A 25750-nucleotide genomic window follows, 5' to 3' on the forward strand; every position below is an offset into this window, starting at 1 on the left:
ACTGGATGATTATAGACCCACAATCCTTGAATGCATGTTCTTTGCTACTTGAAATTATAGTGATGCTATCACAGTCCTTTGAGATAGAGCAATATAATGTGTGAGATATAAATTGGATGTAAAATAATGGAGGGTATTTAAAGTCATTTGAGCCTCTAATAGCTCATGTTTATCCCACTGATTTCTGAACCCTTATTGTAAGTGGTCATGCACCTATTTGTAGGCAGGTCTCTATAAAAAAAATAATCCAAATGGTCATTCCTTTTGGTCACCTACCATTATACAGAAGAATATTGTTAAACCATGCAAATCTGAAGTCTGAGAAGTGGCTGAGTATGACTTTTAATCAGCTGTTAACTTTTACGTTGAATAAGTGAGACACATGATTCTTAAAGTAATTTCAAAATTATTTGGTAAGTGCATGTACTCTTATTTTCCCAGGTTTTCTACTGCATATCACAATTCATGTTGTTAACATATATATGATAAATACAGTCAACTATTTTGCTAATTCAATTAATAATATCTGCTTGGGAAGGCTTTAATATTAATTAAAAGTAAGTATGTTAACATTTAAGAAAAAAATTACATAAAATAAAGGTACTCAACCAAAACACCATTGCAATATAATATAGTGTAAGATAATAATGTTTGGGGCCAGACATTCAGTTAACATAAGCTTAGTGTTTTTCCCTACCTTTGGCTAGCCATTCCATCTATAGATACAAATATAGGTTTTGTAGAGTCTCCCAATGTTGGGTGAAAATACCATGCTAGTTTCTAGACCTGGAACCTTTCTAGGACCATACCATATCTTTTTCACCAGCTGATGATGAACAGACAACCTTGTTGAAATGTTATTTGGTTTTACCCTGCAAGAGCTTTTGCCCAAGACAGCCTATCAAGGTATGAAAATGATTGGGTTTTTTCTCTTTGGCCCTCTAATAATGAGGATATGGATGGTGCCCAGATGGTGGTTTAACTGACTCATTTAATTTCCATGTTAGTAGAAGTACCCAGTGAAATCCCTGAGCCTTGGTGATGATGAGCTTCTATCATTGGTCTCCTTAAGCAGCTTGTTTAGGGACTTAAAGCTCGTTGCTTATAAGACATTCAGCAAATACACCGAGAAATTATTCAAATAGAATTTGATGTCTCATTTTCAGAAGTAAAACTAACCTCCTTACGTAAGGCATGCAGTTTTAAAAAGCAACAGCAGAGCAATAAAACATAAGAAAAGAGAGTTAGCTTATCAATGAATTAAAATGGTGAAATTAAATGTGAAAGCAGAAGGGCTGTAACTGATGTTGGTGCAAATTAATATTAAAACCCGATTAAAGTTTAGATTGAAAACTAGGCATATGGCTGCTAAGTAAGTTGTTCTAAAATGAATTACTCTAGCCTATGGCTATTCTCACACCTCAAAACAAAGTAATACTTCTTGATGATCTCAATAAGTTACTAAACTGCCCTTAAAAACTAATTTTGCATGAAACCCTAGAGCAAAGTCTTGGCAATATTAAGATGCAGAATTTTCATGGCAAGGCATATACTTATGAGTGCCTTGGGCTGAATGCTCTCATTTAGTATGCATCATAAAATCAGCAAGCACCCCTTTGTCAGGCACAGTGCTAGAGCCATGCATGGAGCACTGCAAAAGTAGTTAAGTTCTTCCGCTTAATTATGGATCTTTTCTTCTTGGGGTGGTTTTTACTTGGTTGTGGGGTTTTTTGGTTGGTTGGTTTGGCTTGTATTTTTCTATTGGTGTGTCTGTAAATTTGGCTAGATTTGTTTTCTTAATATGCATTTCATTTGTTTCACTTTATAAAAATGCAGTCTTGCTCAAGTGAAACTTCTGTGAAGTTACTATATTTTGCTGGAAATTAGACTTCAACCACATGATATTTTGGAGAGGTTTTGTTTCAGTGTCTCGTTTCACTTCCATTAACAAGGAAGTAAATGAAATTTATATTCAATCTGAATTTGAGCACTGAGGTTTAACTGAGACCGGGAGGGTGGATACCCTGAGGCCAGAATTTTGGACTCCAGATCATGTCTACTGAATATTTCCATTTTGTGACAATGCAAACTGGAATAATTGCTATCCACCCTTTGGATTGATATATTAATATTTTTTTTTAATGATAGCTGGATGCTGGTCAAAGTTTAGGTTCCAGTTATTTCTAGCTTGTACGATCATGAAACACAGAGTTACACTGCCGCCACAGTTTGCACTTGGAAGTTGTACCACACAACTACTGATACACAGCACCCTGCTCAGCTGCTCTTCTAGTTACTGGAGACTTACAGTGTTGTGAGCACTTTCTTGATTTTATTCAACAGCATGCTGGATGGAGGCCTGGGGCCCAGTCTCCCAGGGACTGGGATCTCAGATTTAGATTAGTTAAATTGCACAATAAAGAAGCAAAGATACAGCACACAGTGAGGTATGGTTTGTTAATGTATGTGAAAGCTATGGCAGAGTTTTTAAAACTTAGTGTTTCATAGTAGATTAGCATCCAGTGCTGTGCAATAGCTAAAAATAACAGAATCCTGATGAGACCTCCTTCCAGTTCTGTTTTCATCTTTGCAGAGAAGTGTGAAGAAGTGTTGTTTTTAATATGTAGTGACAAGGTTTGAGATTCACAGATAAGCAAAGTGTGAACTCTTAAAGGTTAACTCTGTATACACATAATAGAAATTGGCCCGAGTCATGAAGTTTACATCTGTTACAGGATCTAACTACAAATTTCACTATAGCTTAGAAATACTCAAATGTGATGATCATATGCACAGTTAACAGATCTATGCCTCTAAGCAGTAATTTGGCTGTGAGTCTGGAAAATTCCAGTAGTTTGGAGGATTAACATCTTTTGCACTGGCAAGCTTTTGAAAACATTATTTAGTGCAATATGCAAATGCACATCTCCGATTATATATTAATCATGCTCATATATAGTTTATCCTCTTTTCCTTTCATTGTTTAAAATGATATTAAGATACATACCAATTCCTGCTTGACCTACAATCCAGGAAAGCCGAATGAAAAGCATCACACCCCAAATATTAAGCATGCATCTTACCTAGGTTTTAAACAAAATATACTGCATTAGTACAACACTGAAAGTGGTAACAACCAGACAGGTGACAGCATGTATTTGCAGGCTGTTAAAGAGCACCCCAAACATCTCCCTCAAGTCTTCCTCTCTCTTACTTCTTAAAAGACATTAGTGTTGCAGAACTTGTCTTAAAGATTATTGTATTTTATTAGAAATGCAGATAAGTTTCTCACCAGCACACCCTTCACCCATCCAAACTTGACAAATCCTGTCTTGCTTTCTTCTTCCTTACTGTCTGTGGTTTCATCTCCAGCGGTGCCTTCTCCGTTAGCCACTCTCTCAACTGAGCCAGTGCTCACAACTATGTTCTGAAGGATCACACAGAAAACAAATGCATTTTTACTCAAGCAGAGGAAACCTGGCTGCATAAGAGAGACATGGAATAAAGGAATTCTGCAGAAGATCAGGTTTTACTATCTCTGGAGTAGAGTGCAATATTCTGCTCACCATTGGCATCAGCAGGTGAGTTTGCTAAGAGAGAGAAAAGATGAAAGAATCTCTTAAGCAGAATAAAAACATTATTATCTCATACTAGCTTGTTTTTATTGTGAACTATATTCAACATATATGTTATGTTGGTGTGTTAGTAGAGCATCTGACTTAATGAGGGTCTCATGGTTAGCCTCTACCTGCTGCTGCAACAATTTATGAATAACACTAAATGTAGAAACAGGAATAATTGCTCACTAGTTGAGTTCCACATGGCAAAGCTATGTGGTGAACTCTGCTGTTTTCTGTTGTTGCAGCAGAAAATGGGTAACACATTCCTGAAAACAGTCAGAGAAATACCAGTGAAATGTAGTAAATAATGCAGTAAATGAATAATCTTTTCTATGGTTTAACCACCTCTGGTATAGTCATAGTAGATAAGATTAGGAGTTGCCATGTTTGTGGTGTGACCAGAATAAATAGCCCAGAATTTTGTATTGTCCACATTCATAGATCTGTATCTTGTCTCTACAGCTCTTCTGCCCCAGAATCTTTGAGGCAGTTTAGGACCATGCTATTCTTCTTGTGGCTTGAATAGAAATTAGTCATGGTGCTGAGGTTTATACTCATTGTCATTGCGTTTTGCTTTTTTGTAAAGAAAAAGCCAAAATTCCTACTTTGGTTTTGCGAAGAGTTGGTATTAAATTAACTATTGCCAGGTATTGTCTCAGTCCTCTGCAAAGGCCTTCACAAAAGACCATGTACCTTGCCACAGTGTGCAAGAGAAGCAGGAGCATGTGTCACTTCTGGAGAGGAGTCAAGATGGTGTTATGGTTTGGAGGGAGTTTGAAATATTTCCAGATTAACTAAACAGGTCAAGGAGGGGAAACATCTGTGATTCTGCTAAGCCTATGAGTTTTTTTCCCTCTTGCTTAAGCTTCAAGGCTATTTCTGTATTTTCTCTACGGCTGAAGAAAGCAAAACAAACAGATGTAAAAAACAACTGTATATGATGCTTATGCTCATGTTTGGACTCCCCCCTCATTGATGGGGCCTCTAGCCACTATGATGCAATGTTGTAGAATGCCTTTGACACAGTAAATCCAGGATTGTGCTCACAAATGAGAAATTATCCATTTCAACATGGGTTAAACTTGGTGCCTATGGTGCTTTGACCCATGTGAAATGGGCATTCAAGATCTACTGAAAGCCTGTGACGGTGAGCTCCAGACAGTTTTGACAGTTTGTACTCTAAAATAATAATGACTGTGTTTGCTCAAATGACAGTAAATTAAAGTGAATTAAGGAAGATTAGCAGAAAAATGTGAGTTTGTTTTTTTTTTTTTTGCCACAGTACTTAGAATTTCAAAGAAAAAAACAACTGAAAAAAAAAATCAACAGGTTTGTCTTGGTACGTGAAACAAGTTGTTTCCTATGTACTTTGAATTAATATGTGCTCTCAATGCCATTATCATAAATTATGGCCTTAAACCTTCCATAAATGCGTTTCAAATTGCTGCGCTTTAGTGAATGATTTGTTATTTACCAAGCAGCTCTACCTGTACCACTCATGCATTAAGGATGTGGAATTAAAAGAATTAAAAGTGACAGAACGTTTTGAAAAGCTACCCAAATTAAAAGTTAACTTCTTTTCCTCTTTCTTTCTTTTTTTTTTTTTTGTTTAATTTAACAAAAAAAGCCATCACCAAACAAACAAAAAACAAACCCAACCCCAAACATTTTCCTTTCCTTGTTTCAGAACAGTTTAGTCTTCGTCTCTCCTGGGACTAAAGATGATGAGCTCATCAACTCTCTGTAACAAGTGTGGAGAACAGCCAAGATGAAGAAAGGTTAGATGATTTCTTATGTAGGGTAAATATTAAGCCTAAGTAATCACCAGCCATCAGCTGTGAAATAGCACTTAGACTGTTCTTTACAGATTTAATTGGTGATTTGTGGCTTAATGTATGCAAACACCGACATGTCTTGCTAAAAGATGACAAACATCTGACTCCTGCAGTGTGGGAATCAGATATTTGAAGTTCCTTTCAGCCTGCCTTACATTCTGACATTTTAAAAATTGCATATTAAAAAAGTGTATTAAATATTAATATTTATCTTCTGATGCAAAGCCCAGAATCAAAGCACAATGGCAATGCTTATGTGATGTTTAGTAATCTAAAGTCAAACATCTGTCACTTCTTATCAGAGCCTGGAAATGGGCTTTCACAGGAGAGGTGTCGACAACAATTTGAGTTTCCAAAATGCCAGGGGGGACGGGTGTTAGATTGTCTTGAAATCTGGTGAGGTAAACCTAGATTTTAGTGTTAAAGAAATAAAGCATCTTCTCCAGAACTGCCTTTTTTTTTTTTTTTTGCTATCACTCTAACCCCTGTAGACACTTAATTGGGTGTCTAATCTCCTCCTTACTGGTGGTTAGAGAGCCCGCTACAGGCTAGGGCTGGTGGATAGGCACCCCACCTGGCTGCCCATACTGCTTGTGTCTCCTGATAGAAGCTCAGCCTTTTCATACCATCTTGATTTTCTTCCGTACTAAACTACTCTTCAATGACCTTGTGTTTATTCTTCAGAATAGACTGTAGACCAACGTGATTTGTCCAAGGTCACAAAGTGAGTCCATGGGACAGGCAGGAACAGACTCCAGCCATGCTAATGGCAGGTCGTTTGTTCCAGTGCTGTGGTTAGTGACTTCCAGACAAGGCCTCCAACTAACATAAGGGCACAGTGGGTTGCCAGTGTAGCAAAAATCCCATTGTTTCTGACATTCACCTTCCTATATTGAGAGATAATCAAATTCCCTTTTTGGTTATCTTTTTGTAAGGTGGATATTGGAAAAGGTCTGGGAACTACCAAGTTAGATGACAGTCTTTTCCCTAGCAATCCCCTCAGTTGATTCTGGGATGGAGTCTGCTTTCTTTTTAATCTTCACTTACACATGCTAAATAAAATGAGCTGATTTTGTTTTAAATAAGCAAACTATTGAGAGATGCAACAGCAGGAAAAAATGGCTTTTCTTGTAACAGTCAAAACTGAAAACCCTTAATATATGCTAATGTTTGGTACACGTTCATTCAGCATTATGTTCAAAACCAGTACACTGTTTTTCTCCTCTCTGGCTACTACTGAAGTAACTTATTCCTGTAAGAGCTTTGTCTGGGCATGGAAATATGTTTAGTCACTTGAGCAGCAGTTTATACAAATGAATGTGGATACCAGATTCCTGTTCTTCCCTTTTTTACATCCACTTTGCATTCATTTTTGGAAATAATGACCTAGGTAACCTGTTTCTCCTTTCTGTGTAAGCCATTTTATGCTGGTCTGTGGAGACCTTATTTGAAATATCAGGCCAAAACTAGGAAGCTGATCTAATAAGATCCTAAAGAATCAGGTCCTAATTTCCTAATGGCTATTTATTTGCTTGATTTCTGTTTTTTTTATATTAATCTTCTTTAGGACAGGTGAATTCCCAGAGAAGTGGGTTTTGAATGAGCCTAACACACAAAACCCAGGTGCTTTTACAAATTATTTCAACTTCAGCTGTAAAACTGAGTGGAGTCATGAGGGGAGCACATTTTCTCTAGAGAATTCTCACTCCACTATTACCCAATGCAGGAAAAAAAAGTAGGGGGTTTTGCTGCATATTGACACCGTTAGTCTGAATTTGACTATAGGGGTGATGTCTCTCTTTGCAGACTTGCCCTGACAAGTGCACAATCAAGAACATCAAAAAAGTTTGGATTTTAATTCTGTAAGTAGATGTATCCTGTGTCTCTCATTTGCTTTTTACAGAGAACTTGGTATTGTGGCGTAAAGAAGAGTCTCATTTAATCAGTCAATAGAGTATCATATTCCACTGTTTTGCAGTAGGGTTTTTAATAGTTTAACTGTTGCAAAGTGCTTAATCTGGTTGTTCTTGTCCCCAGAAGCTCTCATTACAAGCTATTTCTGAGCTATTTATTTTGCATGGCAGTGATTCTTACACGTAGGGAAATCAAGCCTTAATAGGCCTAGCTGCCTATGTAAGGCAAAGTTAGTGAAAATCTGGTATTTGAGACAATATTATCAACTTACAAAATTCTTGCTTGATGAAGTTTAGAGTGTGCTTACTGTAGTGCATATGTGCAAAAAAAAATAATGGAGGAAATGGGAAGAGTCTGCTAAGGGGAAACTTTTTCCATAAAATCCATTGGTCATATGTATCGATAGTAAACTACTCTGTGTTAACCAAAAGTAGGTCCACTCAGAAAGGAAGAGAACAAACAGCCCTAGAAAATCTTTCAAAGGCATGCTAGCCAGTTGTATCTGGTTCAGTAGCTCTCTCTGTGTGTTTTACATGGATATAGTCCCATCTATTACGTGAGCAAAGTCCTAAACAGCTCTTCTATGTGATGGATTAGGAGGAATTTAGCCAAATTGCTCCTCCATAAATGATTTCTATGTAGTAATTCAAGAGTCTCTTCAGATTCTCTCCAAATTCATTGGTATAATGAGCAGGAAAGCCTAAATTAATTCACTGAGTCAGTACCTGAAAACTTGATTTGCTAGACCTTTTCTGAGCAAACACTTTTAACCTCAGCACCTGGGTTCTTTCTTGTAGTTTGAATGGTTTGCTACAGCAATAAACAGGTAGTGCTTTGGGGTTTTGATTAGTTGAAATTGCATTTATTACATATAATGCTTTTTAAAATACTTGTATGTATAAAAATAAATACAACAGAAGAATCAGTGAAACTTAGTTATGCATTGATGTTAGTTTCAAATTTAAAATGTGTGAATTGTCTAGCGTGGGTAAATTATGAGTTCATATTCATCATGTGCTATCCTAACTCTGAAGTGAAACAGAAGAGATTTAGTAGTTCTGTAATTTTAGGACAAGATTAAGCTGTATTTTTCTGCTAATCAAGTACATTACTATCACCTTTTAATAAAAACATTTGCTTTGAGTAGGGTACGGGGGAGAAAATATACTGCAGCTACCAAAGGAAGTATGGTGATTACTTATACTTTTTCTCTTGGGCAAGGTTCATGAATTTAAGGACTTTCTCATATTAATAAACAGAATTAACAGCCTGGAAATGGAATAGAGAAAATTTGTGTCTTTCCTCTCCACTTACCTTTGCCAGTTGTTCATGAATTTCTAATAAGCTTGGTCTGTTGAGCTTATTCCCACTGACGCTGCCAGTGTTTCTATAGTAATCAATTTTGGGAACTGGGTCCACTGTGTTATGGCCAAAAGTCTGTAGATAATACATTTTAGTGTGCGTATCGTAGGGATGTAAACTAGCTTCTGTTTTCTCCCCATTTTGAAGGAAATTGTCATATAATTCTCGCTTTCCTGGTCTGTAACTGATTCTCAGTCTGTTATGTGCTTCATCAGTAAAAGATGTTTCTTCATAATGTGGTGGGTCAGAGCCCACTTCCTCTTGGGATGTTTCGGTGTTGTCTTGACTTTCATTAATTATGTTAACTTGAAACCGGTTTGCGTTTGGATCCAAGAACACATTTGGTGGATTATTCATTGACATCTTCAGGGATGCTACAGACTTAGGTCAGGATCTGGCAACTTCTTCTGTGGCTGCAGCAAGGCAGTTGTGGCTACAGCGAAGGGCTTAGTGTTGTTGCATATGAAATCTTTGTTCTCTGAGTAGCAAAGTTCTGAGAAGTTTTTCTTGAAGTCTCTAAGCAGTCTTCCTATCGTTGTCCACTGTGCTTCTGCCATTAAATAAATAAATGAAAACATTTCTATTAACTTCCATGGTTTGATAAATTTTGTACCATAAGCTCTCCCCTGCCTCACTGAACATCCATGAGACTGTCATCCTGTGACTTGTGTAGTAGAAAAATAGTTGAGACAGACTGAGTTTGTGGGGATGTTTCCTTCTGTGACTGATATATGCTTGACCCCTTAACCAAACTAATGGTGGTGTGGTACAGGCCTAAGCTGCAAGGGGGCCAAGAACTCTCCTAGTTTCATTCTATTCTCTGGAAAACCACCAAGGAGCAGAGAAACAGTGACCATCAACACATATGATCTTGGGACACCCTTCGTGCAATTAACCTATGAATAATGGTTTTTCCAATGCTTTTGCAAGGAAGAAATTAAGTTAGAATAACCTTTATTAGAATAAACCAAACCAGGTTGGAAGAGACCTTCAAGATCATCGTGTCCAACCCATCAACCAATCCACCCCACCCAAACAGCTAACCCATGGCACCAAGCACCCCATCAAGTCTCCTTCTGAACACCTTCAATGACGGCGACTCCACCACCTCCCCAGGCAGCCCATTCCATAGCACAATTACTCTTTCTGTATAGAACTTCTTCCTAACATCCAACCTGAACCTCCCCTGACGCAGCCTGAGACTGTGTCCTCTTGTTCTGGTACTGGGTGCCTGGGAGAAGAGACCATCATCAGCCTGTCTACAACCTCCCTTCAGGTAGTTGTAGAGAGTGATAAGGTCACCCCTGAGTCTTCTCTTCTCCAGGCTGAGCAACCCCAGCTCCCTCAGCCTCTCCTCATAGAGCTTGTGTTCCAAACCCCTCACCAGCTTTGTTGCTCTTCTTTGGACTCGTTCCAGCAAGTCAACATCCTTCCTAAACTGAGTTGTGGGTACTATGAGTATCATGTATACCATTGCACGTGATTCAACTACAAGCCACTTTATTCCGTAGGTATGTAGCCTAAATGACTTCTTTGAGGTCTGCTGGCTAAGAAACTTGTCTGCATGGCCATAAACTCCACTTGAGCTGACATGCTGCTCAAGATTGCTCCTTGAGGCAGAAACACCTTTTACCAACAGCAGCTCTTTGGTAAGTAACCAATCAATATCATGCATAACCTTGTAATATGGCAAGTATGATTTTGTCTTGATAACTTTGATTTGTGCCATGGTAATTTTGAGTCATTGTTCAAAAGGTGGTGCTGTACGGTAATACAGTGAACCTTGGCATCAAACTCCAGTAAGTCACACTTTTACAACACCACATTAAAACCACTTTTACTAGTACCTGTGGTGATTCTGTAAGTGATCTAAATCACTCATTTGTGACAAGCTGGCACAGTCAGCAAGACCCTAAATCAGGATTTGTGACATAAAATGGGCTTTGGACCAGATCCTGAGTCTCTAAAATTGATTTTCAAATATAGTATTCCTTTTAATAAGGCAGTGTTTGATTGAAGTCAGTGAGAGTGTAGGCAGTACAAGGGAAGTAATACAAGATTCCATGAAGTTTATGTTGCACTTAAATATTATGATACTATGTGTATTTTTTAAATTAACTACAAAAGCTAGGCTTTGAGTTTTCAGTAGTTCTAGTATGGTGACAATTTATGACCAGGCAATTAAGATACAGCAAATTGTTCATTTCTTATGTGAATAAAATCAGTGTAATATGGAGGAATAAATAGACAACATCCAAACCCAGCATTGAGTTTCCTAAATTATAACAGAGGAAATAAATGTCTATGTAATAGTAATTATTCAGAACTATTAATAGCAGTCCTAGGCATTGTAAAGTTCATAGATTTTTACATTCAATTTTACCTTTGTACACTCAAAACACCATTTAAAAATATTTCAAAGAAGTAGCAAGTCACAGAATCATGCAGGTTGGAAGGGACATTAGGAGCTTATCTAGTCCAGCCTCCTACTCAAAGCAGAGGGATCACTGAGTGTAAATAAGGTTACTTAGGGCTATTACTAGTAGTATCAACATCCCCCAAGGACAGAGTCTAAAACTGACCTTGCCAGCCTGTTCTAATGCTTTATTGCTCTCAAAGTGGGTTTTGTTTGTTTAGTTACTTTGTTTTTCCTGTATATTCCAGGAGGAAACTTTGATGTGTCACTCTAAGAGTATCTACTCTCACTCTACTTCTATGCACCTCTAGTAAACAGTATGGTTCTGCCATGTCAGTAACCTACTTACATCAAGAGGCTGCTTAGGTTCCCCTAATATCTCCCATTTCCTTGTAGGGCCAGTGCTCCTAACTCTGACCATCTTGGTGGCCCTCCATCAGACATAAATTAAATTCATCAACCTCTTGCTTACATGGCCAGGTGGCAGGGGGACAGGTAGATGGAAACTGGGTTCCACGTACAGGCTGGTAAGTGCTAGAGGAGAATGATTGCTTTGCTTGATCTAGGGGCTAAGGTCCTGTTAACACCAGGGCATTGTTCACCTTCATTTCTCCCAGGCCGTGATGCTGACTGCTCTGCAGCCTGCTGCTCACCAGCCCCCTTCCAAAAGAGTTTCTCCCTATATGGTGCAGGGGTTTAGTCTGTCTGAGGTACAGGATTTGCATTTGTCCTTGCTAAATGTCATGATATTCCTTGCTGTTCTGTTCCTCCAGCCTGTCTAGGTCCCTCTGAGTGGCAGCCCATAGAAATGTAAACATATGACAGCTGTACAGTATGTTCTCACCTCCACTTTCCCATACTGATCCCTTGAAAAAAACTAAGCAAGCAAGTAAAAAAACCCAAACCAAAAGGGATACTTATATTTAAGGCCTTTAGTGTGTGTAGGACCCTTGCAGCTATTTACAGGATTGCTCAGCTGGCCCTAAAAGTAGCTACTGAAACAATGGCAATCCAAATATCTTGAAACATAACTTTTAGGTATGATAAAGGAGTGTGATTATTTACATCTGCATAATTCAGTAGGAATCCAGATCTGTTCAAACTGACTAAAACAGAGCACGCTTAGCCACTGAAACTCTTCAAGTGCAGAATAAACTCAGAAAGTTTGAGAAACAAATTATGTCTCTATGAAGGAATATATGAACTAAGACTCTGTGTAAATAAACCAATTAGAAGCTTCTTTTTTTTTTTTTTTTTAAAGCTGAGTGCTTTCACAAGAGGTTGGACTACATGACCTCCAGAGATTTTTTTTTTTCCAATTTAAATTTCCTAGTCATTTTGTGAAATGCATTTGTCCCTTTGGCACTGAAAGATGAAATGCTGCATCAGTATTTATACCTCAGCAATATACATTTTCTCCAAAATCACATATAAAAATTATCATTTTAAGAACTGATAATCAAATGTCCTCCATCTTCAGTGTGAGGTATAGTTAAAGCATATTTTCTCACTTCTTCCATCAGCTATAGATAATATTCTGCTGTCACCGCTCTGCTCTGATAACCACTTTATAATCCCCTCATTTATATTGGTTTTCATGCTTAATGTTTTGTAAGCCTCACAGCAACACGATACATATATTTAGTTTAGTTTACTTCCACTGGGCTTGGATGGTCAATATTATTATCACTACTACTCATTTCTGATCATTGATAGTATTCCGCTTCTCTTAGCCTTTTAAAGTTGTAATGAAGCGTCTAATCTTCAAGCATGAAGGAGCAAGAACAAATCTTCTGTCATTAAGGTCAATGAAACTAGGTTTGTTTCCATCTCCATGACTGATGATGACAATGAGTAAAATGATTCTGTAATTTCAGTGATTTATTTTCATAATATTACTCTTTTGCTAGTAAAAGAAAAGTCTCTTACCTTTCTGCTGTTCTTGAAAACAATACTTTGATTTTCACAGTGTATTTCCAGAGGTCTCTCAACTATTATTTGCTATTTGCCATTAATTTTGTGTTTAGCATTCTAGCATTACCCACAAATAATCAAGTTTACCTTATTCAGGATGATTTAACTTACCAGTCAATCCTGTGTTTTTAGGGAAGGAGAGTCTGCCTCTTTTATTCAAGCATAGAGTGAGTCCCTCTCTTTGGGGCATTACAGACTCTGCCTTATTGGCCAGATTTTTCTCCTGCTTAATATACTGAATAGATCATCCAATCCCTCTCTTTCAAAACATTTCTAGATGGTGATTTAGAGAGGTATTCTAACTTGTTAACTATTAACCAGCAAATGCACCTATCCATTACAATTACTGGCTTTATGGTATTGCAAAATTTCTAAGGGGGGGCTGAAAATACTTTTGTTATCTCCATTTTCCTCCGAGCTGTGCCTGATTCTGTGCACAGACCATGATCTCACTATTTTTGAGTTCTGCATGTATAGTACTGGAGATAATAAGAGTTCAGGCTTCTGCTCAGCACGTTTCATATAGAAGATATTCCAGTGAAGTCAGCAGGATCAGTCATTGATGGGTCCCCTTGTCCCCTACACGTTTTTGAACCATTTGCTCCTAACCCCGTTCTGGGAGTTACTCTATATTTAAGGAAAACCTTTGAAAATGTATGCTCTGTGTATTCTTTCTGGGGGTGCAGAGGGTGAGCAGGAAATGATGAAGCTTTGTGATCATAAGAGAACTTAATAATTGCTTCCAGCAATAGATTGCATCAAGAAGAAAAGTAATAAAACAGTATTAGTGTTCTTTGGGCATGTTTGCTGTGTAGTTTAGAGATAACTGAACTATACTTAGATAACCTAAGTACCTTCAGCACTCTAACCTGACAGCACAGAGCTCAGCTGCACTGATTAGGTGCATGTAAAAAGAATAGCACTGTCAGGTCTCTGCAGTGGATGATCCTACCTGGCAGTAACAGATCACATGAATCAGTGTACTGATATCTGCCTTTGATTTTGTGTATAAATTAACTAGGATAAATGCAACATACTGAACCTCTGGCATTTTTTCTTTTGCAGAATCTGATTCACAAAAGTGTTTGCATTTTATGATTCAAATGGACCAATATGGGTTACTGTTGGCTGTTCCTCTTACATTCACCAGACAAGAGATTCATGTCCTTCCCTGTACAATCAGCTGTTCCAAACAGCACTGGATGTCTGCTGTTCTGTCCACTGCCTCTGCCCAGTAAACAGGGCTCAAGGGACACTGTATTTTTCAGAATGCATGCAGAAGAAACCAACTGCTGGAACTGTTCTCCTTGTCTTCACTCCTCATTGCAAACAGAGCTGTTCAGTAAAAGTGACAGTGCTTAAAATTCTAATGCCAACCTTGCTAAAAACTGAATGGAATTTCTCTCAAGTACTGTCACACTTGCTAAACAGCTGTGTGTATGAAGGTGACCTTGAATCCCCAGATTTGAGTCTCTGCTTTCACTCTCAGATCTGCCTTGATAGGATCTCCTATGACCAATTCTTCAGCTTGACAGTCCAGATTATACACTATGTACAGTTGTAGGAGCGCAGACAGAACCAGCTGTGGAAAGGGGCTGGAGAGTACAGAGACCTTCAGTCAGCTCATAGCTGTGACAGTCATGTGGCATACCCATTTGTACCCAGCCCTCAAAAGGGATTATCTCTGCTTTGGCCTTGTCAAGCTGGTGTAATTGCTGCAGGGAGCTGTTAACCAGACAGTTTAAGTTTCGGGTTTAAACTGAGTCATCTTCTGTAACCTTGTGGAGTAAAAGATTGGCATATCTTGGCCAGTTGTGCCAGACTGTAGGATTAGTTACTTAGCATTCACTTCTTCTCTTTTGCCTTAATTTTTTTTAATAACATGAAAGGCAGTAGTGGACTAGGACTGTGGTGGCATTGATTCATGGTGGAGTTCTGGGCAGGTAGTGTGTTTCGTATTGCTGAATATTTGTAGAATCAAAAATTTCCTCAATGATGCTGGTTTTCCTTCTTATCAGAAAAATCCTCTCATACAAGCTACACACTGTTTGTGGAGGACCACATCAGGTGTCACATAGGTGAAACAACGTACACTTTCCTTATAAACGGTCAGTAGTACAGCATCTGCTTATCTTGGAAGGTGAGAGGTGAGTTAGTGATTGATGTGATCTTCAGCTTTCCCATTGGTTCTTTATTATTGGGTGTGTGTGGACTCGCCCTTGTTCCTCATCTCAGCAACATGGACTCTCACCTCCTCTGAGCCACAACCATTTGTTGTCCACCCCTTCTGGATTCTTAATGTACAAGCACAGTCTCTTAAGATCCAGAAAATTGTATCAATGACCAGGGAATGGAGTTACCATGAAAGTATTCACCATTCATGAGCCTGTCTTTTGTCCTTTGCCTTTCTCCCCAACCTGTCATGACACAGAGTAGAAAGGAGATTTTCCTCTGAAGAAGTATCATCTGATTCTTAAAGCAGTTTTTGGCCATGATGACTTTCTTAGTGACTTGTTTCTTGTAGTATTTCTTTGCTGTTAACTCTTTCTTATCTGGCATTCCACTGTTCCTCAAATAAAAGCAACACAAAGTGCCTTTTGAATTTGCAACAAATATTTATTTAACAAAATGGATGCCACCAACATGTGTCCAAAATGCAGGTATGTATAACAAATGTTGTAACAGTTGGTTTCCAAAATGAAATCAACATTAAGTTTAAGGCAGGATATTCTGTGAGTTTTCATGCAAGAGCATACTCAAATGTTCCTTTATCCAGCCCCTCAACTTCATCTTCCCATGTAGAAGAAGGCATACTACTGTAGGGGTCTAGCAAGATTTTGAAACATCTGATAATCAGAAGTCCCAAGAAAACACACAAAATCCCCACAAAGGCAAAGCCAGTTTTTTGCTCTAAAGTCAGATGGAAGGCAGACACTTCGTTGACACTCATGCTGACTGAAGTGTTGCTGCAGTAATTACTGCTCATCATTGGGCATCACATCCTGGTGACTCTGGGGGCTTTTCACCTCTGTTGCTTCTTTGCCTGAATAGAAAAACAGAATTGGTTTGGTTAGGTCTAAATGGGGTGTGTATCTGAGCTGTAGTATATGAACATTTGAAATTGAAAACCAGCTTGGATTTTAGTAGTATCCTGTTGTTTATTCAAATTTAAATTAATGTGATATGATTGCAACTTTCAGCCTCTACACACCATGCATTTACTGGCATCTGTTTGGAGACAGCAAATTCACATTATTCTGGCTTTCTGTCTCCTCAAAACAAAGCAATTTCAACACATGGCTGTTGCAAACAGGTTTGTCAAACTGGGCACAAGCCTACACGTTTTGATTTGGCAGTGCTCACCAAGGCCTCCACCTGGAGAAAGCTGTATGTTTTCTGAAATGGCTTCTTGGTGAAACTGCCCCTTTAGCTTCCTCTAATCACATCCACTCATATGTGGAAAGATTGGTAGAAGTGGTAACACAATTCAATTCCTTTCCCCTAAATTTTGCTTTAATTTGTTTCTTCTCCTTGGTATTCCCCATTAAACACACACATATCCTGACATTCTTACAGGCATAGAAAATACCAGGTTTAAACATGCTTTTCATGGAACTCAGAAGACTGACCCTGATGCGTGTCCTGTAGAGGCAGGATGCTTGATCATTTCCACCCTGCCACTGCCACCAGAAGAGCTGTGTGTGTTTCCAGCCAGGAGAGATTTATTTTTGTCTTTTCAAGGAGATCTTATGTATAGATCTTAGCTGGGGGTTGCTTTATTTTAAAGTTTCCATCAGATACTGAAATCACATCTCTTTTTTTTGTCTCTAGACAGCAGGAGAATTGGAAGGATGGGACATCAGAAGTGCCAAAGGACAAAGGTGTTTTTATTCTAAGGTTGGAGCTTGAAGGTTTCTGGCTGTGTTAACACCTATTTAACTAAAACACCTCAGGGGGACACGGAATTCCCAGTATCCATTTATTTTGTGGCAGAGTAATTAGGCCAGAGCTCTGTGCTGCCATGACTACACTGCTTCAGCTACCTGGCACTGCTAGTCAGTGTAAAGAGAACTCCAGTATCTCTGTTTTGTACTATAATCATGGCTGAAAGTGGCCATAACCTGAGTCAGCCTACAATTAATAATAGAAAAAGTAAAAATAAGACTTGGTATTCCTGAGAAGACAGAAATGTACCGAACTTTAATTTTGTTTGATGTCTCCTTTCTAACTGCTGAATTTGTGGGGTTTTCTAGTATTATCCTAAAGAATGGCAATTTTGAAACAAGGAGTAAAATGGCAACGCACAAGTCTTTTTCTTTTTGCAATAACCCTCAGCATTAGGCGTTAAAAAAAAAAGGTTTCCTATATTACAGTCTTTACACATTTGCCAGAGTGTAAAACCCAACGCTCTACAGATCTGTATATGACAGCCTTCCTTGTTTTGAATAATATTCTGCTGTTTGGGTCATGCTGTTTTAACTCCTGTTAAGTTGGACGAAAAGCGATCCAGATATAGCCTATGGGAATTAGTAGTAATGTCAACACCAGTCAATATTTATTTTCTGAAAATATATCATAGATAAATCCCACCTGCTGTATGGATTTTCATTGGGCATACTTCCAATTTTTCTATTAAGTTTGACCTTCTGTAGAAAAAAAAAATCACAGGAAGTTCAATATCACAAATTTATGTGAAAAAATAGTTGATTTGAACAAGAGCCAGTCAAGGAAAAAAAAATTACCTTCCAAAAGTCCTAGAACACTGGGTAATAAAAATTCAATTGAAGGCTTATACAAAAGAGCGGTATGTAGACAGGAGAATGATATATAAACACTACTTGGGAAAGCCAGACCCAAAAGGATAGAAACTTGAAAGACATGGAGAGAAATTTTACAGATAGGTTGGTGACGGAGAGCACTGCATTTCAGGTGAGTCCAGAGAAGTATTTGTCTAAGGCAGTATTTCTTCACTGCAGAGATCTATATTCCATGAATATGACTTCCAGCCTTACGGATTTTGCAGGTTACACACTGGAATTAGAGGGATCTGTTTGTACATTATGTGTTTGTCAGGAGACATTATAGGACAGATCAATGTGCAAAGCCTGACTGATGCTGAAACATGGAGAGGTAGGAAATTGGTATTTTAGTCTATATTTGGCAAGAGTTTGGCTGAACAGCTGCAAGAGAAAACAGCAGGCATTTTGCTTGTGGGGCACTTGGTACTGGAAAACTAATATGCAGCTTTGTGGTGTTCTCTTCCCTGTCCTGAATTACAGAGATTATAATTGAAACCTTAAAGTTCACAGAACATTTTGTTCTAATTACATATTACCAAAACTGTGGTAATTAGACTGACCTTGAATGCTTTTTTATTGCTTTCACATTTCAGTGCTCCACACAGGTTAGATGTCCTTTCCTGGTTAGTCAGATATCCCCTCTTTTGCTCTAGTCTACATGTCAAGTCATGAGTCAGAAGATTGTGAATACTAATTAATGTGGCCTGGATCAAAAAAACCTTGAAGATAATTTTCAGAGCAGTATGATGGAGACAGGCATTATTATCAGTTAGAATCTGCAGAGTCATTTTGTAGGAGCTGGCCTCAGACTGATCTCTCTCAACCTTTTTATTTCCTTGTAGGTCAAGACTCTACTCATCATTTGAATAGCTGCCCATATAGAAATACTGGCATAAAGAAAGGATCCTTAATGTCCTGCTGTGAAATAAAAGGCCATTGGAGGCCCTTGTGAGGCCAAAAGAAACAATGCGAGTCCTAGACAAAATAGCAATGAGAAAAATGCTTAGCACACAGACCACTGAGGTAAGAAGAGAGGTATAAGCTGGGGGTGGTGGCTGAACCTACGGAGGGTGAAGTAGGACAGCATGGGTGCTAAGTATTGTGAGGCAGCTGGAAGACAGACACTGGTATTCTTATTCTAGTAGCATCACCAGCGCAACTCTAGCAGTTTTTGGTGTGAAGATCCCAGCCAGGCCTTTTGATTGTTCGTGTGTCACTTTTTCCAGACCTTGTGTTAACACTCATGTTTTCAGAGACAGTGAGAGGATTAAAAAGTATCCAGTAAGTGTTACATAATGACTTTTCCTTGCATTATGGGTTTCAGTCCTTCCCTCACAGAACCCCCTTACAGTTTTTGTTGATGGTTTTGTTGATGGTGTTGGTTTGGGTTTTTCTGTAATGGCTCAGTGCTGGAAACGAGCACCTTTTATGTCTGCTCAAGCTGGGAGCATTCATTGTCGGGGCATGATTAAGCCTCAGGTCCCTGAAAACTCACTTCATAAATGATGGCGTGTAACAAAATGGACTTTATCAGTGGCCATCTGTTCTCCTTTTGGATGTCTGCAGCCCAGCTGCTGGTTCACAGGTCTGGTCATTCCGAAGATACTTCAAATATTTTCAGTCCTGGGTTTGTGTTTGAGTGACAGCAACCTTGACTTGAAAAGGTGTTGGTATGGCTAGGGATATAAATGGGCATCCTCTGGGAGTTTCAGAACCTCCCATTTGCTGGTCAGCTGGTCAAGTAAACTGAACTGTATTCCAGGAACACTATCATAAGAATTGGGTGTAGGAGGGGGTGTTAAGGTTAAATCATTATCTCATTAAGTCTTCACCATTGCTAAAATTCAGCATTAATCTGAAATTCTTCAAAGGGTCCAAGTTATCCAAGTTAACACGTGGCCAGAAATGCTGCAGTAAAAGCTCGGTGACCACACAGCCAACCTCTAATGCTCATGTGCACACTGCAAGCCTGTATTCTCTAAATTGCTGGGGAAAAGACTCTCTCTTCAGGGTGAGGTTTCTGAGACAACACACAAAAGTGTAAAGCTAGGAGGGCCAAGATAGGTATGTCCAGCAAATGAAGGCATGGCTTACTGTTCTGCAAGGAGAGCAAAACCTCACCAAAACAGGCATGTTTTGCAGCAAGGTAATTCGGGTTGCAGGCAACAATTTCCCCCCTCAAAAAGCATTCCCCTGCAAAGGAGCGGCAGCCAGGCAGTGGCACTTCCAGCCTTCAGACAAACAATGCAGTAACTATACACGCCTAGAGTCTTAGTGGACAAAAGCTCCCGTGCTACGAATTCGTATCTGTAGTCTAGATTCGGATAGTACAGAGCGGCACGGCAATAAAGCGGTCATAGCAACATCCCTAACTTGTGAGCGTGGAGAAGCGCTGCTGCTTCCCCGCGGATGGCGGCTGCGAGACACCGAGCACCTGCAGAGCAATTGTTGCTGAAGGGCTGGAAGCACAGCCCGCATTGCCACCGGCCCCACTTCCCCGGGAGGGCATCTTTATGCCTTCGACCGTTCTCCCGCTGGCCCCCTCACCCAGCTGTGTGCCTCCTGCCCGTCCGGGCAGTGCCGCAAGGTCAGGTCCCCCTCCCCAGCCCGCCGCGCTGCCCGCGCTACAAACCCTTCTCCTCCGCGCCCGCGCTGCCCATGGTGGCGGAGCGCGGACCTTTCCGCGGCTCCGGGCCCGCTTCGCTGCCTATCCCGGTTCGCCCGGGCTGGAGCCCCGACGGCTCGCCCGGCTTCGGTCCCGGGCGGCGGAGACTGCTCCCCCGGGCTCCCCTCGCCGCCTGGCGATGCGACCCCTCCAGGAGATTCTCAAACTGCCCTCATTAAAAAATTAAACACGACCGCTCTTGCTACCGCCTCCTCTTCCCCGCCCGCCCCTTTCCACCGCTCTCCAGCCGCGCTCCTCTCAGCCCCCCTGTGCGCGGATTAAACCGAGCAGCGTGGAAACTTCCTGCAAAACAGTACGTGCGGCGCATCGGTAAAGGCCGGCTGCAGGGAGCTTCCTCCTCCTGTTCTCCCGCAGCCCAGGCCGGGTGCCGGGGCCACAAAGACCGGCTGGTCGCCACGGGAGGGGCTACCGCCCTCCTGGAGCCGGCCGCCCGAGAGCGAGACCTGTGGAGCCGCGCTCGGTGGAGCGGGGCCATTCCGGTCGCCGAGAAACGGGCAGCGTGCAGTCAGCGAGCACAATTTTACACTGATGCTGAGCTGCGTTGCGTGATGAGCCAAAAGCCTCTTAGGTTGCACCTGCGGCGTGGCCTCGGCTCCTGTCGGCAGCCCTAACAGTAACAAAGATTATAGCGTAAAGGAATGGTGACATGGGTGGGAGCTGCTGCTGCAGCAGAAGCGAGATCACACGTCTATGCTTTCACTACCTGTGTTTACCTGATTATGGCTGTATACTCGAGAGGCTTCCATTTGCCACAACAGCAGGTGTTTTAAAGTGGATAAGGAAAGAGGATTTCTTTTCCCAAAGCTGGATCTGTGTACTGCACTAATAAACAGCAAATCTGTTTTAAATGATAGTAATTCCATAGTTGTGTGCTATCCTGGTGAATGTATCCTGACAGTGATGTGCATGGCTCGGTGTAATGGAACTGTATTATCATAGTCATATGCAACATGAGATTGCTGAAGCTACTATAGAGCTACAAGTAGAATTTGTTCTGTAGAAAAATAATTTAACAACTCCACGTTTCTTGCTGAATGCAGTAACACCAGGACAGGTTAAGCCTTTTAATTTCTAATGCAAGATGGGAAAAGGGTCTTGTGTTGCCTCTCATTTTAATGCCTGATTCTTCTGCTGTGTCTGTAATGGGCTTCTAAACTCAGTCTGGCTATAAAACTGGTAGAACTAATGGTTAGACTGATGGTTAACTATGTGCTCACTATTGGTTATTAGTTTGATCTTCTAATGTTGCAGCATCAGTCATGTGGTAAACTGTGTTGCTGAAATTACAGATCATGATAATTTTGAAGTGCTTCTCATATTTAAAGATCCATGAAGACTTTATAAATAGATTGTTTTAAATAGTATAAGATTCTGTTTTCAGAATATGTATATAAGGAGCTTCCTCTGCTCCTAAGGAGTTCTAGTTTTCTTTTTTAGCCCTGTCCCTGATTTATTTGAGGCCTCATGAAGGTCTCTTGCTAGAAGGTAACATTTATGGTTTGGGATTAACAAGCACACAAGGGCACATAATTTCATAATGCCCTCTCAACCCAGCATGACTTATTTGGAAGAGTGATGAAAATCCAGGCTTTTCCAATAATTGTTGACTACTGCTAAAGTTGGAGAAACTTACTGTAAGTAGTTCTTGTGAGTAGCTAGGGCCACTATGTCTGCCCTGGCTGGGAATGAGGGGCAGTATTGACAGCAGAAATACATAACCTCTGATGGGTGCACCTTTGCCTCTTCTGTCAGATCTTGGGCATGAACACTGAGTCTTTCACTACCATTTTTCCTACAAAATATTTTCTTTCTTCCAATAGATACATTCTCCTTTCCTCTCATTGTTCTTGTCAGAGTGGATGTTAAGAGATTATTTTAGTATTTTTTTTAACTGTGAAATACAAGTACATGGCATGGCAGAGGTTGCTGAAATCATGTGATTATTTCTATGAATTGGACACTTATGTTCAATTTTAAAGACTACTTTTGGGCTTATGTGTTGAAGATCCTCTTTTCATGGACACAAAACTGGAGAAAAAAGTGGCAGCCAGCAACAAGGAGAAGTCTCCTTTTTTCAGCTACAAGTTGTTTGTTTCTCTACAAGACGTTCTATTCAAAAATGGAAAAATGATGGAATGACAATCTATTCCTGAATTTCTTGGTTTGGTTTTTTTCACTTGGAAGGCACTAGTTTTGCTCTTGCACAGGAGCAGTGGTGTTTTTGTACGGCAAATGGGTTAGCAGTGTCTGTGTGACCATTCTAGATTCATGGACAAATGCCACATGCACTGCTCTTTGCTTTCCATTTCTTTGTCAGACTCCATATTCTTTGTATTCAACAGAACAGTAGCTATTACTTCCATCTGACTTCAATCATATTTGCAGTTGATATGATCCTTATTTCAGGAAGCATTTTGCATTCAGAAAGTAGAACCTTTGAAAAGAGAGATTTTGTAATCACATAGTAATTTGGTACCTTAATCTTGCAAATTCAGATGGCCTAATTTAAGGTCAGGTGAGACACATGAAGCCAAGTGGGTGCCAATGAGTGAAAGGCAATAGGGAACTCTTAGAGCTATTTGCTGGTTAATACTTTCTGAGGCTTAAGTATCATTTGAATGGTATAACTATCAAGAAAATTTAACTATTTTGAAGGGTAAATAATTCCATTGTAACTTGCTTTGCAGTTTAGCTTTAAACAGCTCTGTCAGTGTGGCTTCACAAGCAAATTAACTCTCCTTTCAGTTGCTAGAAATTTAAATAGGCTGATAAGGGTAGAGTGGGTGAAGAATACTGTGCACAGAAGAAAGATCAAGTTGAAACTCCCCACCTAAGCAAATTTTAGCACGTCTAAGCAAGTTTATGAGAACACACATCATCAGAAGGCAATAGTGTATGGGGAAGTTAAAAGCAGTAATAAAGGGGCACAATAAAAGAGGGAGGGTTATATGTTAACATATGTATTGATCAGAGTTGCAAGTAGGAATTATGTAATTTAATTCAGAGTACTTAACATTTTGAAAAGGATAAACACCTTTGTTCTGCAATGGGTTTCATTTCTGTAGTCTTAAAAGGTCTGAGTCTCTCTTTGTGCTTGTCCAAGGGCCATGCTCTTAACTAGATACTGATTTCACCAGTGTCTTAAATGTGTGGTCTACAGTCCTGGGGGTCCACAGGATACTCTTCTAATGACTGCCAGGAATAAGGTAGAAAAACAAGTTCTACAAAGCAGTCTCCCTATGTAGAGTATCTGAGTAGGATCATTCATCAAATAGGCAAACCTTAGGGATTCAGAAACTGAGGAAGGTTAAAACTCATGACTTTACAGTACACATCAATGTCATTGTCGAGCAAGGCGTAAGAATATATGCATACCATGAAACCCAACAGTGCCACCTGGTGTGAGTGGGACAGGAGAGTTGGTCAGCAGAAGGGCAAACGTTCCCGTGTATGTCTCCAGCTCATCCACCTCGTGGCTGGGCAAGCCCTTGACCAGCTGGGAGAAGGCAAAGGGCTTCTAAGGCCTTAAGTGGGATGGGTTTTCTTTTTAGCTGCAGGAGGTAGGTGTTTTTTTGTCTCACTGTGAAGGGAGAGGTGATGGCCATGTTAGGGACACTCAGCCTTTTAACGGGCACTGTTGTGGAAGGAAGGACCCAAGTGCAAGCAGGTTGCTCAGGTTTTTTTTTTCTTTTGTAACTTCAGCAGCTAGATCAATGATTTAGAGGAAGAGAGGGCAATGTTTCAATGTAGGACTAGTAGAAATGCTACCAGAAGTCTGGTGTTATGCTGCTTTTTAGCGGTAAAAAATATATTATTAAATTTTAGGCCCTTAAACTGTGGTCAAGGGTTGCATAACGCTGGGGAAGAAATGAAATCAATATGGTAATTAGGGAGATTTTAAGCTTTCGGGGGGAAAGCGTTAGATCCCTGCAGATCAAGTAGAGCAGGTCTCCTGTGTGACTGATCCCACCCTGCAGGTATAGGATGCTGCACCGTTTTTCTGGTTATAAATATACGATGAGAACAAAAGCCCCAACACAGTTCGCAGTTGCTTTGCTGTAGCAGGCATCTGTACTTTTTTTTTTTTTAATCTGAGAAAGGCGGCTGATGTCCGAGCCGGTAATTGCTGTTGAAGGCTTGTTTGGGGTGGGGGAACAAGAAAGAGAAGGCAAAGTAGAAAGGCCTTGGGAGCGCTGGCAGCAGCAACCGGCACGGCGGCTGCAGGGCTCAAGGTCCCTACACTTGGTGGGCTCCGGTTGCGAAATGGCTGCGCTCTGCTGCAGCGAGTCTGAAAGATGCCTGCCGGCCCAGGCTGTTGCACTTAAGCGGTTGCCCTTTTGAAATGTACAATGTTTCGTTTTCTACGATTGAAAAAAACAACAACACGTTTGTCAGATCGGAAAGATAGTGTTTAATTGTAAAGAAAGAGTTTGGGTAGGGTAATGTTTGCTTTACTTCAGGCACCTTACAGCTAGCAGAAGAGGGTGTCAGTTGCAGAATAGGGTTAATGCTTTTTAGCACAAAGTAAAGCAGTGTAGGCTGGGTTTAGCGCTTGGCATTGCAGACAGGTTTGGAAACACTTGTGGCTGTGAAAAAAGGAGTCTTTAAATGAGCTGCAAAAGTCAAATTATTTACAAAGCAAATCTGTTAAAGCAATTCTTCTCTAGCTGTACTCAGGGCTTTCTGGGGAAGGGATAGGACCTAGAAAATGCTAAGCATATTTAGGTGCTGTAGCAAAGCAAAGAAAAACACATGCAATACATTCACCATATGAGTTTTCATATAGGTGAGAAGAACTTCTGACTGAAATCAGCCATTTACCAAATTCACAACCAAGTCAATGCATTGAAAACGTGTGGCTTAAAAGCTCCATTCTCTGAAGTTCCACACAAACTGTCTTTCAGGAAGATATAACTTTTTCACAAATCTGAACCAGTGAAAGGGCTGATGAGTGGCTTTTGATCATAATTTGACTGGAAACAAAAACCCCAGTATTGAGATTACGACCAATTAAGACCAATACTTTCCAAAAGGATAGCACGTTGAGAGCAATGACTTGTTCGTCAATGAGAATTTGAGATGAATTTAGCACAGAGTTACTGTATTGAAAGGAGTGCTGATAGTTAGATGTAATTATCTCAGGT

General features: G+C 40.1%; 2 protein-coding genes and 1 long non-coding RNA gene across 6 annotated transcripts in view; 1 reads left to right on the top strand and 2 right to left on the bottom strand.

Annotated features, from left to right (window-relative positions):
* The window catches only part of SLC12A1 (solute carrier family 12 member 1), a 49788-nt gene extending 36487 nt beyond the window's left edge, over nt 1–13301 (bottom strand). For 2 of the 3 annotated variants that reach the window (XM_068143786.1, XM_068143784.1), the window contains exons 1-4: nt 13077–13197; nt 8684–9281; nt 3293–3427; nt 3008–3083 (exon numbers count right to left, since the gene is read on the bottom strand). In XM_068143786.1, the coding sequence (XP_067999887.1) occupies nt 3008–3083; nt 3293–3427; nt 8684–9094 (622 nt within the window). In that variant the 5' untranslated portion in view covers nt 9095–9281; nt 13077–13197. Of the gene's footprint in view, nt 1–3007; nt 3084–3292; nt 3428–8683; nt 9282–13076; nt 13198–13232 lie in introns of those variants that run through there. The other variant, XM_068143785.1, reaches the window with a different exon arrangement.
* On the top strand, nt 11559–19171 carry LOC137443791 (uncharacterized). Its single transcript, XR_010987983.1, has 4 exons — nt 11559–11674; nt 15140–15268; nt 16953–18251; nt 18763–19171. It is a non-coding gene; the product is annotated as an uncharacterized lncRNA (long non-coding RNA).
* CTXN2 (cortexin 2) lies at nt 15254–20844 on the bottom strand. 2 transcript variants are annotated; one of them, XM_068143789.1, is made up of 3 exons: nt 20553–20844; nt 17712–17767; nt 15254–16164 (listed from the first exon to the last, which is right to left on the bottom strand). In XM_068143789.1, the coding sequence occupies exon 3, from the start codon at nt 16108–16110 to the stop codon at nt 15862–15864; it is 249 nt and encodes an 82-aa protein (XP_067999890.1). In that variant the 5' UTR covers nt 16111–16164; nt 17712–17767; nt 20553–20844; the 3' UTR covers nt 15254–15861. The 2 variants fall into 2 exon arrangements, with proteins under 2 accessions (XP_067999890.1, XP_067999888.1); XM_068143787.1 differs by lacking the exon at nt 17712–17767.
* Nucleotides 20845–25750: the final 4906 nt, after the last annotated feature.

This window comes from Melanerpes formicivorus, unplaced genomic scaffold (genome assembly GCF_026170545.1).
Source record: "Melanerpes formicivorus ecotype bairdi unplaced genomic scaffold, bMelFor1.0.p_v2 SCAF_10, whole genome shotgun sequence".
Taxonomy (NCBI): Eukaryota; Metazoa; Chordata; class Aves; order Piciformes; family Picidae; genus Melanerpes; species Melanerpes formicivorus.